Source organism: Emys orbicularis, chromosome 4 (genome assembly GCF_028017835.1).
Source record: "Emys orbicularis isolate rEmyOrb1 chromosome 4, rEmyOrb1.hap1, whole genome shotgun sequence".
In the NCBI taxonomy this organism is placed as follows: Eukaryota; Metazoa; Chordata; order Testudines; family Emydidae; genus Emys; species Emys orbicularis.
In genome coordinates, this window is record NC_088686.1 from 111,394,420 (window position 1) to 111,415,044 (window position 20,625).

General features: G+C 49.8%; 1 protein-coding gene across 1 annotated transcript; it reads right to left on the reverse strand.

Moving 5' to 3' along the window:
* Positions 1-2,002: 2,002 nt before the first annotated feature.
* On the reverse strand, positions 2,003-19,777 carry IRF7 (interferon regulatory factor 7). Its single transcript, XM_065402549.1, has 12 exons — positions 19,706-19,777; positions 17,517-17,644; positions 15,086-15,248; positions 12,674-12,881; positions 11,477-11,565; positions 9,742-9,793; positions 8,531-8,740; positions 6,509-6,736; positions 5,067-5,321; positions 4,054-4,437; positions 3,558-3,676; positions 2,003-2,552 (listed from the first exon to the last, which is right to left on the reverse strand). Exons 2-12 carry the CDS (start codon positions 17,537-17,539, stop codon positions 2,403-2,405), a joined length of 1,881 nt encoding a protein of 626 aa, XP_065258621.1. The 5' UTR covers positions 17,540-17,644; positions 19,706-19,777; the 3' UTR covers positions 2,003-2,402.
* Between the last annotated feature and the right edge of the window lie 848 nt (positions 19,778-20,625).

A 20,625-nucleotide genomic window follows, 5' to 3' on the forward strand; every position in this document is an offset into this window, starting at 1 on the left:
AGCTCAGAATTGTGGGGAGGCAAAAAGAGGAAGATACACGCGTCATCTCCCTCTTGCTGCTTTCCACAGATGCTCAGTGCTCAGATACCACGGTGATACGCAGGTGTCTTAGCAATAGCACAGCTAAGCAAGGACATGGAAGGGTCCTAAAGCTAACATCTGTAGTTGCTTTTGGAGGAAAAAATAATGCCCAGTGTGTGATGTCAGTTTCATACAGGTCCCCTGTCAGAGTCCAAACTGCTTGCGTAACAGTAGCCTACAGCAGTAGGCCTTCCCATACTGATCCAGTGTTGGTCATGACCTAATGTCTTATGACCCCTCCCGCTGCCACAAGCTTCGTTGCTCTGATTGCACAACATCATGGTGGCAACTAGCGCAATTGTTAACATGGGGAAAGCACCGGCGCTACTTAGTGTCTGTGCAGCTGTTTGAAAGGCAATTAATGAATTGAGATTTTGGCTACGCTGCAGTTAAAAAGAACAAAAAAGCACCCAGCCTACACTCTGGGTGCCCTTGACAAGCATTCCGAAACTGTACTAAATAAATAACAAGAAAGACGAGAGAGAGAGAGCAGGAAATAAGGAGCATGGTGTAGTCAGCCAGTGAACCATAGTTTAAGAATTGCTGGCCTATGCCCATTAAAACAACTGGTTACCCTGAGCATGTATGGTTAGGAAAGTGCCAGCTTTATGGATCTGTGCCTATATATGCTGTGTGCTCATCAGATGACTGCAAGCCAGCACGTGTGTGCTGTGGTGTCCGAGGGAAGTGGGACAGAAAAAGGGGTAGGGAGGCGGTATGGTGGACTATCCTACATGAACATGGAGTGCATTTCTCTTGTGTGAATGTGCTTTATGGGGCAAGAAGCTGGCAAAGAATGACGGGGGGTGTTGTTGGTGTGACTTGGTTTGGGCAGATGCAGCTCCCTGCTCAAGGATGACAAGGAGTTGTAGGGCGCATGGGCTCATACAACATGCGCAAGGCCTGAGCGCAGCTGGACCTGCAGACTGACCTCGGGCAGAGTGGGGAGAGGTTAGAATACAGGGTTGAGCTATAAACTTTAATTTATTAGCCAGCCACGTTTGGGGTGCACGCTACTTTGGAATAGGACTGATCCTGCTCCCAGGAAAGTCAATGGCAAAATTCCATTGGGAGCAGGACCAGCCTCTGTCATGGCTTCCGGGCCTCCCCTCTCCTACACTGTTCAGGGTGTTACTCATTCTCCTTCTTTCCCCTCTCCTCGCATTGTGGTAAGGGGAGGGCATGGGGCATGGGCCAGCTGTTTAAAGCAGCCCTCCTAGAGCTTGCTTACTTCAGCCTTCTGTACGCTCCTTGCACACAGCTGCAGTCACTCGCAGAGCGACGTGACCATGGGTGCTTCCATTTCACAGACCTCTGACAGGCGAGCGCTTGAAAGGGACAGAGCCTGGGGAGAACGTGGAGTCTGTGTCTTCCATAGGGGCCCCTCCCCTGTTCCTAGCCCTGGGTGGAGATTTTTCCATAATGGTTGATCAACTGATTAAAGCCCAGATCCCCAAGTATTTAGACTCTGAACTTCCATTCAAATCAATGGACGTTAGGAGCTGGGCCTTAGCCTCTGTCCGACGGATTAGCTCACCTTGTACCAACCCTGTGATCCCAGGAGAGCTGGCCAGGGCTATTGTACAATCCACCCCAAGGGTTCTTGCTTCGCTCACTTCAGCAACAGGTGGTGATAAGGATTCCCCCCGCCCCTGTCAACATCCCCATTTCTTTAAAAAAAAAAAAAAAAAAAAACCTCACCCAGCTTAAAATCCAGCCAGCTCAGCCCAGGCAGAGGCACAAGATCATTACATGGCAGTGCTGTAGAAGAGTATTCCCCTCCCTGCCTCCTCTCCCCCCTCCCCACCACGCCTGACTTTCTTGCTGACATCCTGAAACAGAGAGGAAGATTCTCTTGCTTCTACCTTCAGAGCACAGTGTCTGGTACTCTGTTTGTTTCAGCTGGGGAAAAAAAATCTCTATTTTCAATTGGTGGCCCAGAGTGGGGAAGGCTGAGCTGTCTATTGCCGTAATATCTGAGCACTTCACATGCATTTCTCCTCACAACAACCCTGTGAGGTAAGGAATTATTCCCATTTTACAGATGGGGAAAGTGAGGCCCAGATGCAGTGACTTGCCCAAGGTCACTAAGAAGGCCAGTGGCACAGCAGGGATTGAACCCAGCTTTACTAAGTCCCAGTGATGTGGCTAAGCCACAAGGCCACCCATCATCTCACCCACAAGTTTTCTGATGGGAGCAAACTAATGCAAGTGGGTGAGGGAAAGGCAGAAGTGTTTTCAAAGGCAGGCCAGTCAGGCAGAGACCTAGGCAAGGACTGGCCAATGCACATGCAGATCGGGTCCTAGGGAGGGGAGAAGGTTCAGTCAATCTGCATGTTGAACTGCTCAATGAGGTCATACAAGCTGTTGAAGCAGCTGGACAGCTGGAGGCTCACGTTCCCGCTGTTCAGGGACGAGGCTCCCTCCCGCAGCACCATGTCGTGGAAATACTCACAGAACTTAGGCACCAGCTGCAAGAGAGAAACAAACACCCCTCAGGAGGCGTTCACCTGCGCTGCCACATTGCTACGCTTTGCCTCTTCTGAAGGAGCCACGTGAATGGGCCCGTCAGAGCCTCCGTCTGGTCCCCTGCCCCCGGGGGTGACTGCTGGGGGAGACGTGCTCTGTCAGCAATGCCCAGAGACAAGGAAGTGAGGGCTTGGGGTGCAAGAGTGGGGCAAGCGCATCTCTCACCCATGTCTGGCAACCCCAGATGCAGCCTTGTGCTGGCTGCAACAGTCTGCTGTGGGCTTTTCAGGCATGCAGAATAGCCAGGGTGCAGGTCGGCCTTGGCCACAGCCTTTCCGTGCCTGATCCACCTCGTCCTTCCTTTTGCTTACGCTCTGCATTGGGGGCTGCTGTGAAAGCAGCATCGGGCTGGCTCTGTGCCTGGACCGAAGGGGTTCCTGCACTGGGGCTCTTCCCTAGAAGGCCCTTATGCCTATGCTGCAGCCCCATCGGATCAGTCTAGGTTCTTATCTTGGTACCCACCGTGGTGGTGTCAGAGTGCTGAACGGTAGGCGTTCCCACGCCTCTCGAACAGCGGTGAGCCAGGACTGGTGCGTGCATTGGCAGGGCTCATGGGAGGGGAATTTGGGTAGTCAAAGAGGACTAATAATTAAGCTAGAAAAGGATGCTTCGTTACCCTCCCAGGACTGTAAAGCTTTAGAGGCAGAGGAGGATTCCCCACGTCTTGCGGTGTGGCTATGAAGTTAAGTGGGTGGGGGTAAATCTCTCCCCACTGGTTATCCAGGGATCTCCACTCAAGCACTAGCTATTCACCAGCTACACGGACCTTTCCATGCAGAAGAGGGGCGCAGCCTCTTAGCGGCTGTGCGTTAACACTGAAGTCAATGGAGCTGGCCGTCAGTGAATGAGCACTAACCACTGAACCATCCCGCCAGAGACTAATGATGCTTGGCATTTAGCCAGCGCTTCCCTCCATAGCTAAGGGAGAACGATGCTTCATGGCTCACCTTCACCAGGATTAACATGGTCTCCTTGGGCTTGGATTTGGAGAAGCACTGCCCAAAGCAAAGGTAGATGGTGAAGTCGGGAGATGCAGCCCTTTGATGTTCCTTAAAATCCTTCAGCTCTGCAAAAAGAACCAGGATGGTTTTAGTAGCGCAAGGACAAGGAAGGCATTCGGTTGACTGGATTAAATAAACTGCCCTGGGATGGTCAGGAGATGGTGGCCATGAGAGGAGCTTTCTGATTAGGAGATTCTGGGGTTCCCTCACCCTTACTCCTGGCCATTCTCTCTGCTCTCCGAAGTGCCCAGGCAAAACCTGGAGTCCAGTGCTTATGCAGGTTGGGCTCCAGTCCATGATCAGCCTATGCGCCTCAACCATATTGGAGCCCCATGGTGCAAACATATGGTAAATAAAGTCCCTTGGAGTTTATCTCGGCTAATCTAACTACTACCCATAAATCTGGCCCCACAGAGTAAGAACTACCTGGCCGCAGACTCACCCTTTGAGAACACCTCATAGTCAAAGATCTCCGTCTCTGTGCCACGTGGCAGCAGCTTGGGCTCAGGGTTCTGAGCCATGTTCACCAGTTGCCTGGAGAGGGCCCAGAAGACCTTGCATTTATTCAGGCGCTTGGCATAGATCTTCTTGTGCTTCTGCTCCAGCAGCAGCCCTGTGTTCAGGAGCAGCTGCCTGGTGAACTGAACCTGCTTCTGGTCAGGCAGCTCATCTGGGCTTGGGAATTGGACCACCTGCGCACAGCCCGGGACAACGGTGGGGTCTTCGTTATTGTATGTGAACAGGAAGCTGCTGGTGGCCACCTGCACCTCATGGAGTGGCTTCCCTCGGTAATAGATGGTGACATCCATATTGGGAGGAATGGTTTCTGCAAGAGACGAGGGAATGCTTGGACTATATAGGAGGGCCTGCCAGGAACAGGTGCTCTCTGGTTCCTAACAGGCTGCTTGCCAAGGGCCCAATGTAATGCTCACTGAAGTCAGTGAAGACACTTCCACTGACCTCAGTGGGTGCTGGATTAGCCCCTGACATGCTGAGCCCATCGTCCCCACGCCTGGTCTCCACTGGCACCCTTGTTGGGAGTCTCAGCAGAGCATTGCCTGAGTGTTATGGTACCCGTTCATCCCTGCAGTTGGTCCCCGCTTTCCATGCGAGTGCCATGTCTGTGAACCCCATGGATTTTCCTGGATCTGCCTCCGCAAGGGGAGACGAGGCCGCTGAGATGTGGACGGGGGTGGGGCGAGGTGTCTATTTCAAACCTGAAGCTGAGATGTCTAAACCTGCAAGAGAAGTGAAGAGGGCCCTCTAATCTAGGGGTGGGGTGGGAAAGGCCGGTGCCATTTGGTTCCAATAGCTGCATTTTCCTAAAGTGTTGACTAGTCTGGCCCAGTTCTTGTTCACCTTCAGAGGTAAGAGGCAGGGGTGGGTGACTGATGGACTCTGTGCTTGGGGCAGGTCTCCTTCCCTGGGGCAGGCAGCTGGGGTGGTGTCACTGACCTGTATTGTTCCGCGATGGCGCTGTGTGGGGAGGAGGATGCTGCTCTGGGAGAGGGGCAGCAGGCTGGGTGAACCCATTCTGCTCCACCACTGCTGGGGCTGCCCACTGATTTGCCAGCTGGTGATAACTGTTCTCTTCCGGGCCATTCAGTGTTGGATAGATCACTGCGTTTCCTGCAGGTGCTTCGCTCAGGAAAGTGCTTTGAACACCCGCATGGTTATTGAGGTAAGGTCTCCCCTCAAACAGGACTTCCGCTAGGATGGAGAACAACAGGCTTGTGAGACTGCTAGGCAGTAATGAACACGTTAGTTTCTGCTTAGCTCTGCTCTTCTCACCCACTCTGCTCCGTGTGACTAACTGGTCCTTGTATTCATCCCACGCAACTGTGCTGTGCCCCATGCCTGGAACCCGCCATTGCCGACAGACCTGATCCAATGCCCACTGATACCAACGGGAGTCTTCCAGTAGGCCTAGGAGTCCTTCCACTGACTTTAGTGGGTGTTGGATCAGTCCTCAAGTCAATCATTTTCCACTCTCTTCTAAAGTCCCTCCTGAAAACCCCCTGCTTTGAGCCCTAAACCGTCTGTCCCCCCCCAAAAAAAAAAAAAGATAAATTTTTAAAGAGAAGGAAACAACATCATAATTCTGCACAAACGGCAGCACTGTCCAGACACGTGCAGTGCGTCACTGCTCGGCTGTTTTGCTTTTGCTGCCTTCCATCCTCCACATTCCGTAGACTGGAAGCTCTTTGGAACAGAGACTTTATCTCCCTAAAGCACCTCACGGCCTGCTGGTGCAGTATGAATAATTACAAGGGAATGGGGGAAGTTTTACATCTAGCAAACAGCTTCATTAGGTGCTGAACTGGAGCTGAGCTTTTCTGGCAAACTGGCTTCACGTGCGGTATCGGCTCTGAGTAGGCTTGGCAGAGCTCGGTGTTTATTTCTGATAACTGATGGATAATGGCGATGGTTTATTTTTAAGCATTTTTTTCAATTTAAATGTTCATAGTTGTGGGAAATGAAGGGAGGGGGTCAGACAGCAGGGCAGGCCAGGCACTAATTCTTTAATGACTGACTTTGATTTCAAAAAGCTAAAGCTTTCTAACTGTTAGAACACAAATCGTCGACATCACTGGTCAAAATGTACACAGCCCATAGCCTTAAACCAAACGCTAGTAAATTGTTAGGCAGAGTAAGAAAAATGCTGCTTATCTGCATATTTCAGTTTTTATTGATGGAATATTTATTCCTCGGTTTGTGTGTGTAGAGTGAAATCGACGTCTACCGACATTTACGGATAAAAATCTAACCCTCCCGAGCCTAGTTACGTATCTGATTCATTTGCTCTTGGGGGAGCATATCCTTCCGTTGTGGGGCTCAATGACCTGACCAGTGCCTGCTTAAACCAGCCAGCTCCCAGATAATGGGGATATACTGACCTGCGTTATTAAGAAGCTGACTCGTGACAGGAACTGTGCTGGATGGGAGGGGCTGCTGTAGAAGTGAGGCAGCAGAAGGGCCATAAGCATTTTGCATGGTTTGGGTCTCTGCCATAGTTTGGGTCACCCACTGGCCAACTGATTGGTGATAGTTCTCCACTGGTCCATTTGCCACGCCGCTCCCCTGCTGTGGGTAGCTATTTTGGCCAATATGTTGGTTTGGATAGCCTGGGGGAAAGAAGCGCAGTGTTAATTGCCAGAGTTGGGTAAGGCACTGCAGCATGCTAGCAATTGCATTAGACAATTCAGTAGCTGCTGAGCGTGCTCTCTCACTTTTTGGAAATGCTGCAAGATCTTCCTATTGGATAAAGCTTTGCCATCACAATGCTCTCCCCATGCTTCCCAACCTTACCCGGAACCTCACTTTTGGGAATCCAAACAGGGAGAGGAGATAGATTTCATTGCTATTGACTGACCCTGACCTCGGAGGTTGATCCACCCAGCTGTAACACACCCGATGTGGGTGAGTGGCTCAGTGCAGGGCCCTTGCTGCCCACCGCTAGCACAGGTCTGGTCTTGGGGTGGGCAGGGTGAATGACCCTTGCCGTTTGTTTGAGATGTGGTGCCAGAGCTTCCCAGCCTGAAGGTCAGACGTCTCAGAAAGGGCAGGGTGGGAGGGTCCCAATCAAAAATTTGGCTCGCTTTCCACTGCTGAGGCAGGCATGGAACTTACCCAGCAGGACTCCCATGGTGCCAGTAACCCATCTTGCTCTCAAATCATCACGCAAGTCCCCGAAAATAACCATCCCCCAGCCCCCAATTTGGGACTCTTTTTATTTGCCTCTGAAGTTCACGGTTTCAAGCTGTTCTCTGCAACCATGAGGGTTAGAAACTTATTTCTCATTTTTTAAATGAAAGATGGGAATTTTGTGTCATCCCATGACTCCAGGAGCTGGGGCTTTACAAGATATCAAGTAGCCCAGGACTCAACGCTTAAAATCCTGAGAATGGACAACACCTTTCCCTTATGTGGGGGAGTCCCCAGCAGGAGCCAGAGTCAGCACAGCTGGCTCCTAGATGTCCTCCCAGCAGCGGGCATGCAAGAGGAGGGGGTCACAGCTGGAGCTCTAGCCTATGGGGCAGAGAATCAGAATGGCTCTTGGCTTTCCTTTCTCCTGGGCTGCCCTGGATGACTGTATGGGGAAGGGGAGTAAGTCCTTTGCCAGGCTCTCCCCCAGGACCCACACCGTGCTAGTCAAACTCTTGTCCTGTTTTCCCTACAGCTCCCATAGCCCCACGGGGAAGAGAGCAACCTCTCTTGCCTGTAATGCAGCAGGCAGCCAGCAGGGGTGCTGCTGAGCAGCTGCAAGGGGAAAGGGAGTGTAGCCGCTCCCTGTGCTTCCGGCTCACACCAAAGCTGCGGAGGGAGATACAGTGGGCGTTGGCTGGGCAGCGGCGCTCCCCCCACCTCACTGCAGCAACCGGGCTGATACAAACACCGCATTGCAAAGTCACACAGTGCCGCTCAGGGACACGCGTTCAGCGAGGACCAAGTATGCATTTACTTCTACACAGTTGCCCCTAGGGAGGGGGACACAATTAAGAGCCTTGAGGGCCACGGGGTGGGCACCCCTGCTTTAGGTCCTCTCCATTGCTGTTGCTTGGATGCCGTACAATAACCTGCCACTTAGTTTCTGAGCCGAGTACATGGGCTGGAGCAGCTGTTTAGAGGGATATCTCCCAGACCACTTCCCTGCAGCCCATCGGCTTCCTGTCTGGGACTGTCCACACTGTGGGAGGAGGCTCTTCTGGCATGGGACGGTGAAGAACCACAGCTCTCGACCAGCACATCAGAAGGAAGGGCAGGATTCCCTCATCCCTGGAATACAACGGGACTGTCCCGACACTCCCCACCCAACGCTTCTAACACAGGCGCAGTATGGGAAGTCCAGCGAGAGCCAGCTATATTATGAAACGTAGGCGCCTCTGGGTACAGCTCTACTCTTTGGGGCCTCAGCCTACCTGAACCGTGATCTAAACCTCCATCCAGAGCCCACGGCAGCTGCTGTGGGCTGCAGCCATTCTGGGTTAAGTTGCACTGTTGCAGAATCCAGTGGAGTGTGTCGGGGCTGCACTGGTAGCCATTTGGAGCCGAATTATTGGTGGTGTAGTCCTGGGGAGGATTCCTGCCAGGGTCGTAGACTGGCCTTTCGTTCTGCATGCTATCCATCTCTGTGGAGCAACAAGAGCAGAGGATGGTCTCAATCATACGCACTTCTCTATGCGTGTCACAAGTTTTTCCCCACGCACCTCTCCACCTGCCCCACTAGAAACTGGTTTTCCTCAGCAGTTCACTTTGCATGGTGGAAGCCTGCAATAGCCCTGCTCCTGCCCATGGGGTGTGGCTAGGATCTCACCATGCATGGCCAAAGGGAGCTGTTGGGGGTGTGACACTGTTGGCCAAGTCTGTCTCCCCCCTGACCTTAGCACATGGTTGAACCTGCCCGGGGTTGTTGCCCCTGATGGCATCACACAGGGGTTCTTTGGCAGACTTGTTGCCACTGACCCACCGACTATGGGGTAGTGTCTCTGATTGATTGCTGGGTTGGAAATTGATCTTGAATAGGCTGGTTTTAAAGGCAATCAGGCCATAGTCCAACTGCTGGGCACTGAATCTGAACTCAAGTGAACAAGGATTAAACTCGACTGCTTATTCGAGCGAAGGTTTATCAGCGCCGCCCTATTGTTATTCTCTCCTGACTCCTTCCCTAAGCTCCCTCTAGGGTTCCCAAGCATGTATTACATTTACTCACTCCTGTTCTATTTGTTTCAAATTAAATGCAACACAGACCTTCCACCAGAATTCCAGACAAGTTGGAAAAGCCTCAGGGCTATTGCACTAGGAGGCAAGGGCTTTGAATCAAAGTCTGTATGCCGCAGGATAATTTCTGGCTAGTTCATCCTGCTTCCTACCCCAGGGCATGTGGAAATGCTGATAGACTCAACCAAGGTGCTGAATGAGTCAGTGGCGGAGCAGGGAAGAGTCCCCTGGGCTCCCAACTCTCAGTCCAGTGCCCAAGCCAGCAGGCCTTCAGTAAAGAGATCCAATTCCATGAACAAACAATGGAGGAGCACAGGGCCATATGCAGCACCACGGTTTCTATTCTGGGTTTTATCTTCTGGAATTCAATCATTTACATTTACATTTAAAAAGAAATCAGCAAGTAACTTACCTTGGGGAGGGTTTTCCAACGACAACATCTCCAAATCTAATTCTATCTGCGGCTGCAAAACAAAGCACACGAGGCCATTTTCCTTTTGTTTTATTGGATTCATCACAGAGATATGTGAGAGACAAAGTGCATCAGTGAAGCAACATCCCTACAATTAGCTGGGCATTTCTAGGCACCCATTCACAGAGAGACTTTGACCAGTGAAGTGGATTCAGGCATGGCCTCACTCTATTGCTAGACTTGCTGCTTCCCAGTGGCCCAGCAGAAACATGCGAGTCCCAGCTAAGACCAGTCTGAGCCAAAGAGAATGGCTATTCCGATGCATGCAAGCCAAATACGCTTTGCGTTCTTGACTTGAAGAGGCATCCGAGAGGGAGGGGCTGAGAAACTGGGAGCCTGCTTGACCCAGGGATAAGCGCCCCTGATGCAAATGGTGGCTTTCGTTATGGACATGAGGGTTTGCAGCTATGCTGGCATATGGCCACTGGTGGCTGGAATGGAGACAATTCCCCCAGTGTGACCCAGGGGCCAGATTCTCAGCTGGTGTGAATTAGAGTAGTTCCACAGCAGCCAATAGAATCTTCCCAAGGTCTTAGGCCTACATGAGAAAGCCGCACCAGGTTAACTTAAAACTGATTTCAGCTAAACTGCTACAAACAACCGGGTGGAACTTATTGCAGTTTAAGAGTAGCTTATTCTAGTTTAGCTTTAAACTGATTCCCAACAGACGTAAGCTAAACCAAACCAAGACTGGTTTAAACCAAACCAGAAGTGTCCGCACAAGGATTTGCTCTGGTTTAGCTTAACTGATTTTGAATCACACCCTTAGTTAAATTTTAGACTTTTCCTGTAGACAAGGCCTCTGAGAGACAGAAGGTTCCTGGAAGAGCTGGAGGGGAGAGAAGGTGTCCTGAATGTTTGGACATTTTCATGCCAAAATCAGAACAGGTAAACTTTGTTCCCTCCTCACCTCAATCCACTGTGTGCATGAAAAGGTTACATTAGTAGCAGACGAAAGCTGTTTTCCCCCAGCCAAAAACTTTCATTCCATTGTGGAAAACTTTTTTCACACAGTGAGAAGACTGAGCTGGATCATCTTCTGTGTATTTTCATTTGGTGTTGCAAACATGACCTCTTGGAAAAAGAGATGCATGATCATTTGCCCAGCTGCTTTTCCTGGGGCCAGATTCTGTCCCTTCAGTGTACAAGCAACTCCCAGGGACATTGTCTAGAGCAGGGGTCAGCAACCTTTCAGAAGTGGTGTGCCGAGTCTTCATTTATTCACTCTCATTTAAGGTTTCGCGTGCCAGTAATACATGTTAACGTTTTTAGAAGGTCTCTTTCTATAAGTCTATATTATATAACTAAACTATTGTTGTATGTAAAGTAAATAAGGTTTTTAAAATGTTTAAGAGGCTTCATTTAAAATTAAATTAAAATGCAGAGCCCCCCGGACCGGTGGCCAGTGTGAGTGCCACTGAAAATCAGCTCGTGTGCCGCAGGTTGCCTACCCCTGGTCTAGAGACACAGTCACATGGAGGGCTCTAGCAGTGACGCTGATTGAGTCAGAACTCTACAGCATTGGGGGTGGTGGTGGTGGTGGTGGTGGGGAGTTTATCCATGTTAATTTCCCATGAGCCACATAAGTTTAGTGAAACGTTATCAGGTTCTGATGATTCCAGGGCTCCTTCAAGCTTAGCACTTCCCCAGCTTCTCCCATCCGCAGTTGTGGTACCTGCAGTTGCTGTGGCATATGGTGGTGCAGATTAGGGGCTTCTTCAGAATGGGGGCTGATGTCTTCTTTACTGGAACGCAGGTTATTGTCTAAAAGACAACAGCAAATTACACAGGGACGGGGAGGAAAAAAGCAGTGGTTTAGCAAATGGAATTTCTGACCCGGGAAGTTAAGCATGATCCATAGTTCCAAGAAGTGGGATTTGCTCAGGGCTTAGGGCCCATATTTTGAAAGCTCTTCACTAATTTGGGTTCCCTCAAGTTTTAGGAGCCCAACTGGAGACACCAAGGGCCTAACTTCTCAAAAGGGACTGGTGAATTTGGGTGCCCAACTTGAGACACTTTGAAGAGGTCTAGTTTTCGGAGGGCAGATGCAGACCCCTTTCTTAACGTCAGGTCCCTTTGCAGTGTCTCAAGTTGTGCACCCAAAAAATTCATGGGCACTCCTGAAAATGTTGCCCTTAATGCCACCAGTTTATCTGGTTCTTTGTGATCTTTTGGACACTTTGTTTGGAAGCCTTGAAAGCTGCCCTCAGTTATACCTGCGTCACCATAGCCTTCACAGCCCCATTGACTTTACAGGGTAGCGCATGTGTAACTAGGTCAGAGTTTGCTCAAAGCAGAAATCTGCAGGAGAAGGGTAGTGAGATTTCCCTTGGAAAACATCCGGTACTGTTAGCACTTTTGCCCTACCAGCAGGGAGCAGCACTAACACCATCATCTCACTCCAACCATGTCACCCACAGTTCAGGCCACAGGCCCTGATTTTCAAGAGTATTCAGCAGCTCCCATTGACTGAGAACACTAGGAGCTGCTGGGGAATGAATATTTTTGAAATATTGCCCCCCATGGTCTTTTTTAAAGGCAGTTGCCTAAAATCCTATCTTTTCCCACATGACACTGGGGGCGGGGGGAGGGATAGCTCAGTGGTTTGCACACTGGCCTGCTAAACCCAGAGTTGTGAGTTCACTCCTTGAGGGGGCCATTTAGAGAACTGGGGTAAAAATCTGTCTGGGGATTGGTCCTGCTTTGAACAGGGGGTTGGACTAGATGACCTCCTCAGGTCCTTCCAACCCTGATATTCTATGATTCTATTCAGACTGGAGCTGGACTAGTGCCAGGCAGAGAGTAAAAGAATAGAGCTCACTGCACAAATCAGAACCATGTCTGTCTGCACCTGTATTGCCAGCATCCTTACTTTTAGTAGTCGGGGCATTAGCAGCTGCCACAGCATCAGGGCTTAGGCTGTTGATTTGATACACTTTGTGAGGGTCCTCAGAGGTCTTTGAGTTATCCTGCACCATCAGGAACATGTTTGTGCTTCTCAGGGCACAGCGGAAGTTGGTTTTCCACTTGGCTAGATCTTTCAGCTTTTCGTTGTACTTTCCGCTGGTTATGGCCCAGGCCTTTCCATAAAGAGAGGGATTGAGGGAGAGAAGACAGGTCGGAAGGCATTAGAGAAGGAGCAGTCTGTCAGTGCAGTCAAGCAGAAAGCCATTTTGATCTTAGCCCCACGGGAAGCAAGGCATGAAGATCTCTGTACAATTCCTTCCAAGCTCTCCATTAGCACCGTCGGTTTTTTAAAGGAGCCCATCAAGCGCTTTGCCGTAAGCGTAAACCTCCTTTCCCTCCCCAACCTCCACTCAGACCACAGTGGTGGAGTAACCCCTTCCCTTTTCGTTACTGTGGTCCAGGACTAAAACACAACCCGCAACCCCCACCACCCAAGGGTTTAGAACTTGACCCAACCTCCTCCTAGGATGCCGAGGTTTCTGGTGCTGATTTTGGCAAGATTTCAGACATGTGCTCTGCCTAGGTGCATATACAGTCTCCCATCATCACAGCATCTGAGCATGTTGGACACTGGGTCCAAATACAGACATGCATTGTACAATGCAGCATTGAGTTAAATGGAAAGGAAAGGAGAAATACTAGGAAAAATCATCAGTGGATCCCATTTCCCCCCTCCTTTTTTCTTATAAGGTACCCCCTCAATGACTGTTGTTCTGGGCTCATTCATTACAATAGGCTACTGCCCAACTGGTCCATATTATTATTTATTGTATACTGTCTGAGGCCCCATTGTGCTATGCACTATACAAATATAGAGTGATAGACCGGCCCTGCCCTGAATTGCCTACGATCTGTTAATGCAGCTCTGTCCAATCCTTTGTAACAAGCCTGAAGTCTGAAAGCGAGATCTGTCTCCTGGGTGACAATTTTTGTTTTCCAAGGCACATGCCCGTTAATTGGCTGCCAAGGGAAAGATCACAAACAGAAGTTAAGCAGAATCAAGTGGGAGATTATTTTGGCCTTTACCAACCGTGACACCGCAACTATTGTAATTCTCAGTGTGGTCAGACAGCCCAGCTTCAGGATTTTTGAGAGCTATTGCCAGATCAGTCTTTCGGAGGGTAATCCTACTCTTAGCTGTGCCTAGTGCCGGCTGAAACTGAAATTCCCATTCTGCAGGAAATTCTGAAATTTCAGGGGGAAAAAATTATTCTGGAACGGAACGAAAAATGCAAGTTTGAAATTTCCCAGGGAAGGAGAATTTTGAAATTTTGTTTCAGAAAAGTGACATTCCAAAACGTCATTCCAACTTTTGGCAACCTTTCCCCAGCTCCCTGAGCTGCTCAGAATCCCAGCCGCCCACCAGGCAGGGAGCAAGGCAGGTTGGGGAGCCTGGAAGCTGGGGCTCTATGGAACTCCGCCTGGCAGGCAGGGTGTGATTAGGAATCTTCCTGGTTTCCATCAAAATTTCATTGAAGTTGACACATTCCAGCAAAATGTTTCCATTTTGACAATGGAACAGAAAAATGTTCCACCTGAAAATTTCTAACCAGCTTGAGCTGAGACATTTCATGTCACATCTCGACATAAATTCTGAGCATTATGAGAGGACAATGTTATCTGGGAACCTTTCAATTGCCTGTTAGCTGCAATCTGCAGGGAAGATCCCATTAAAATGTGGACAGTCCAGGACATTCCAGAAGGGGCAGAAACCCTTATTATGATGTATAGAAACAGTCTTTTAAACAGGAGGTATTTATTAAAGAAAATAACTGAAACGACAGACAGAAACAAGCTTCCACACTGGTTGAGTTCCAGCTTTGCCTTCTGTTTACCAGGAACCACCCCCTACTTAGGGATATATTCAGCACATGGGGCTAGCAAGTGACTGGATGATGTACTGCAAGGGAACATATTACAAACCCCACCAGGGTCATCGGGATCCTCCCACAGCCATGGGAATTGAAGCTGGTCATTATTCTGAGGCCTGGTGTGCATTCTGCCAAGGAACCCTTCTGTGCTCTGATACCCTGGTGGATGGATACTCCATCGAATGAAAGAGCACTAGCCAACTACTGCCTGGTGCCACACTGTGACAATGCTGCATCCTTACAATGCAAGGTCATCATGCAGTGACACACCATTGTAAGGCAAATGTCACAGAGCAACATTAGGGCATCAACACTGATCGTTTTGTCAGTTCCTCTTAATTAGTTACCCTGGTGTAAATCCAAAGTTACACCCTGGACTGGGACTTGCTTCTGCAGGAGAGGGGGGTTAGTGGGGATGGGAAAAAGAGAATAATTTGGGATCCTACCTTGAAAATCTTGTAATCGTTAGGGTTGATATCCTTCCTGGAAGTGTGTTTCCAGGGGATGCGAAACTGAGTGTGGTCCTTGTCTACCCAGCGGAGCCCCTCGTAGTTTTCGCTGTTGATCTGCTTAATCAGCCACCAGCCAAACCGTAATTTTTGAGAACCCCTGTAATGACAGAGACAGAGGTTATGCCAGGCCTATTGGTCAATGGCAGATCAAAGTTCCACCCCTGCAAACAACAACAATCGAGTAATACCAGGGCCGCCAGGGAAGAGCTCTGCTGTTCCAGCTAAGGCTGAACAGTGTGTGCTGCTGAAGGAGAAAATGCAGCCCAAGGAAATGCTGCCTTCTCCCTGGGAATGCATGGGGAGAACAGAGTTGATCAGCTGCAGGTTTCTGTTGCTGGTGAGCGCAAACGAACAAGCAACAGTTGCTAGGCATCTATCAGAAGAGATAAAAACGCACACGCAAGACAGCTGTGTGCAGTTATTCTGGAGAAACACGTTCACAGAAATGCTATAAATGGATTGTTAGTCAATAATTAATTAATATGAAAATTAGGTGCCTCAGTGTTGCAAACTCCTTGTGTGACTTGGGGCAAATCTCTCGATCTCCCTGGGCCTCAGTTTCCCCATCTGTAAAATGGGTATGACGATGGTTCCTTTCCCTCCCCGCACTTTTTGTCTACCTGGTCTATTGAGTCCATCTCTTTCCATATTCGAACAGGAATTATTGTGGGGAAGTCACATGGCCTTTGTTATGTGGTACATGGGCAGACCAGATGATCACAGTTCTCTCTTCTGGTCTTGGAATCTATGAATTGATGTGTTTCTACAGCACTGTGATTAGGCGTCTATCCACACTGGCATGCAAGGGATTAATAGGGCCCAGGAGAGGCTGCTCAGGAAGCAGCCCATAGGAGAGAGGCTGTGAGGAACAGCCAATCAAGGCCCAGCAGGCCCATATAAGAAGAGCTGCAGGGCACAGGAGGGTCAGTTACTCCCTAGAGCTTAAGAAGGGAGGACTGGGTATCTGGCAGGCAGAAGGAAGCCTGCACCCTGGACTGAGCAGTGCAGGGACCAGAGAAGAGCTCCTGGCTGGCTGCTGGGATTTGCAGGCTGAAGCCCTGAGGCAAGGGCAAAGAGGGTGCTGGGGCCATGGGGAAGTGGCCGGACAATTGACTGTAGTCGCCACTGGGGAAGTGGTGGGACAGTTAGACTGCAGCACTCACCCCTGGAAGGGGGGAGCGCAGATCATGACACGTCCAGAGGGCTGGGTTATGATGAGAACACCGCGGTCCTTGGAGTGATGAGAGTCCGGGAGCAGAAGGGACACTGAGTGAGGCACCACTGGGAGTAGGCGTACTGACCTGCAGAGCTAATCCCCAAGATGACCAGCAGGAGGCGCCAGTGTGGTGAGCCCTGGTAAAGCACCTAGCATCACTGAGTTCCCATCTCACTTGGGCCCTCTAGGCTCAGATCCTCAATGGTATTTAGGCACCTAGCTCCTGTTGATTTCAATAAGAGTTAGAAGCCTAGCTATTTTTTTGGCTCTGGGCCGTGGGCACTAAGGGAATACAAATGATAAAGAAAGGGTAGGCACCCCTTAACTTAAAATACTTCACTGAGGTGTTCCCATTCCCGTTTCCTGCAGCAGAAAGAAGTGGTCATATTTCACACCCAGTGCACTTCAGCAAACCCATAATCATGACAGTACTTTTGATCGGCAGTCTCATGTCCAATTTGGCATCCACCATCATCCTGTGGACTCTTAGGCCTGGTCTTGTGCACTGCGACATTTAAACCTTTGTGAGCACAGTTAAGTTGCAAGCAGAGACCAGGAAAGCCCTCGCCAGCTCACCAGCTGCTGTCGGTCAGCATCGCTCCATTGGTTTGATACCAGTTGAGTATCTGACCCACCGGCATTAGCACCATTCCACCCAAATGAACTTAGACAGTTTGACGAAATGGGGCTTGACATGGTTTGTCATTTCCTATTCTTGTGGCTTAGCAGCCCTCAGCCCGGGCTGAGGTAACCAGTTGCTGACAGCCACGCTCAGCATCAATTTATGCTTGTAGTGGAGACAAGGCCGTAAACTGCTCCTTCCCTTTAGCAGAGCAACTAGTCCTCGGGCATCCATGTGCCACAGTTGACAGCCGCTTAGATGAATGACAGTGGCCGTTACAGCCCTGAGGGCCAGTCTCCAGCGGTTCCTTGGCAGACATTAGCCAGGCATGGCTGCCTTTGCTGCCAGCATGAGATCAGGAAAAAAGTTGTTGCTGTGTGATCCACCTACCCGGGGGGGGTGTCCTCTCAGGCCTGCCGGCAATGGTTACAGCAAGACAGTGCAGGTTGCACTACTGCCATTGGCTTGTGTACGTTGCCCATGCTGCACTGACCGCACCCGCGGCCAGCTCCCCCAAAGCCACTTACCCCTCGCTCTCGGATGCAGCCATCACGCAGCCAGTCGCGGGTTAATTGTGGAAGGAAGGATTGGGGAGTTCACTCCTTTGCTACCAAACGGAATTCTTGTGGATGAATTGGAAACCTCCAAGCAGGACCTGTATGAATTGGAGGGAGAAGCAGGGAGCGTCACTCACATTCGCCGCCATGATGTAACCCCAAATCAACTCCTGTGTTAGCACCGGAGCCCTCTCCGGGGTGTGCCGACAACCACTCGAGCAACGCGACTTGTGGCACTGAGCCCCGAGCCACGGCAGTGTGGACGGTGTGGAGCTCCGCTGCCCAGCAGGAACCCCCAGGAGGCGCCAGTCTCAGGGAAAGGGAGGGGCACATGCAGCTGGCAGGCTTTGCTGGCAGATGGAGCCGTTTCTCTTTGTACTGCATCTGCAACCCAGGTGCAGTCCCACAGCCCCTCCCTCGAAGAGCTTACAGTCTAATGAACAATACTGCTGCTGAGGAACCAATACTTCACCTGACTTGCTGGGGTGTTTCTTATAATGCTCCTCTCTGGCTTCCGGCTACAAACCACAAGGGAGGGAAGGGGACATGCTGAGCTCCCAGCCCTCCTTGAGTTTAAGAAAAATCTCCTGCAATTCATGCAACACCTTACTCTCCACCGTATTCCAATGTTACACAAGATCAGTCCCCCTTCCCCCTTTACTCGCTGGTACTCAGCTGGTACCCATCTTCAGTAGAGACGGTAGCTAAGATATCCCAGGAGCATCTAATGTCTGGCTCTTGAGCCAACCCGATCCCATGGCAGCCTGTCTCATCCATGCAATATTAAATTCCCCTTACAGAGAGCTGAGGTGGTTTAGAATGAAGCCAAAGGTATTTGGGTCAGGAGATGCTAAATTCTAATCCTGATTCAACCACTGATTTGCAGCATGATCGTGGGCAAGCCACCAATACCTCCATATGCCTTAGCTCTCCCGCCCCCATCTTTCTATGCCTTAGTTTCCCAACCTCTTGCACATGGGTGTGGCAGAGATTCATAAGGGATAATATTGTTAAGTGCTTTTGCAAATGCAAATTGCAATGCAAGTGCTAAGTAAACAACTATAAATGCTGAGGAACCAATGTAAAAGTTAGCCTGCTGTTTGGCATTACGCAGACGGGAAATAAGAGGTATTTAAATATAAACGCTGAAACACAAGAAGTCTGTATTATTCCTTCTTCCCGGCTCCCTTCTCTGAATTGCAAATATGGTGCAAATCAGCTGAGTAATGGTCACATTCATAGAGGGAGGAAGGGGGAAGCCACAGCTGCAGGCTGAGGTATGAGTCTCATCTCGTTATAATATATTTAGCATTTTGAGATATACTTCTGCAGGCCTTTCCTCTGAGGATCTCAAAGGCCTTTGCAGAGATAGGCGAACGTGCCTCAGAGCACCTCTGCAAACCACAAGAAAATAGAGAGGAGGAGGAGGAGGAGAAGAAAGAGGGATCTGCAAAGCTACAGTACACGCACAGCTAGGAATCAGAGTGTAAAAAAGGAATTTCTCTAGCTTCCATCCTGCAAGTGAATTTGCAGCACTGCCATAAAATCTCTCGGTGACCCCTTTCACATAGCAAGCCTCTGAGTGTGACCCCCCCCTTATAAATTAAAAACACTTTACAATATATTTAATACCATTATAAATGCTGGAGGCAAAGCGGGGTTTGGGGTGGAGGCTGACAGCTCGTGACCCCCCATGTAATAACCTCACGACCCCCAAAGGGGTCCCAACCCCCAGTTTGAGAACCTCTGCCCTAGTGCACCCCCCCCAGTGCACACACACTCACACACACACCCCAGTGTGCACACACACGCACACCAGTGCACGCACTCTCACCCCCCCAGTGCGCACCCCCCCCAGTGCGCGCGCACACACACACACACACACACACACACACACACACACACCCCCCAATGCGCACACACTCACACCCCAGTGTACCAATTACCAAGAAATCCAACCAACGTTTGTATCTCCTGGCACCCATTCAAAACTGCATTGTTGTTTCCAAAGAAGCTACTGAAGGCAGCTTTATGGGATTGTGATTAATTCTGCTTGCTTTTTCCCAAGAAGTTGCCAAATCTCTTATTTGCAATTCCCTCCTCCCACTTCTCCCCAGCTCTGATCCATTAATAGAACCTATAAAAAATAGATCTGTTACCTTTGCTGTTACCAGAGGATGTTACCAGGGATTTTGTGAATAGTTGAAATATCAAAGTATTTCCAGCAAGGAGTCTCCCTTTTATACTCTTCTGGAACGTGTCGTCAGCCCAGCTCATTGGCAACAGTGTCCCTGGGATCACAGCCTGTAGCCAGTCAGAGTGGACTGATAAAACAACAACACGAAACTTCACCAGAGCATATTTCTAGTATAGCTGTGGTGATGCAAGTGGTTTCTACTGGTCCTGCCCAAATATGGCACTTCCTTTCCTGGAAATCACATGATCTTCTTGAAAGTAAAAGTTTCATTTCTGTTAAGCTACGAGGCTCTCCGAAGGCGGAAGGGTCCACCCAATCTGCTGAGCAAATGTTTGCAAATGCTACAATCAACAGTCTCAGGGTGCCCTTCCTCGGGATCCCAGGCAGGGACTTCTCCAAAGCTGTTTCTGCAGCACCAGTACCTCCTCCAGCCTCATTACTGGGCACTAAAATTTTTTTTCTTTCTTTCTTTTCTTTTTCTTCATATAAGATTAAATAAAACTGAAAATGGGAAGCTTTTTATATCTATAGCTGTATCGATATCTAATTTATACAATGTGTCCAATGTGTTCCCAGAATAGGAACTTTAATCAGAAATCCCGGGAAACGGAGATGGAAAGGATATATTAGATCCTCTAGGCACTTCATTGCAGGATTGTTTCTTACGTCATAAGTGTTACTCGGCTGTCTGGTGCGGAGTTGTTTTACATCTCCTGAACATGGGCCTTCTGTTATTTCCTGTATCCCTGAATGGAAACTCTGAAGGAATTTTAGGAAGCGCTGAAGGAAACAGATGTGCCGTTATCCTGTATTAACTGCCTCAAAACTTTAGTAGCACAGAGTTACGGTTGCCCAGTGCTGCCTCATGACCTTCTAGAATGT

Bases quoted from the DNA above. Each gene is read 5' to 3' on its own strand.
- IRF7 (XM_065402549.1), bottom strand. From the start codon at position 17,539: ATGGCTGCATCCGAGAGCGAGGG. The intron at 8,741-9,741 runs GTAAGTTACTTG...GTTGCTCCACAG, and splicing joins GTTGGAAAACCCTCCCCAAG to AGATGGATAGCATGCAGAAC. The intron at 3,677-4,053 runs GTGAGTCTGCGG...TTCTTTTTGCAG, and splicing joins CTATGAGGTGTTCTCAAAGG to AGCTGAAGGATTTTAAGGAA.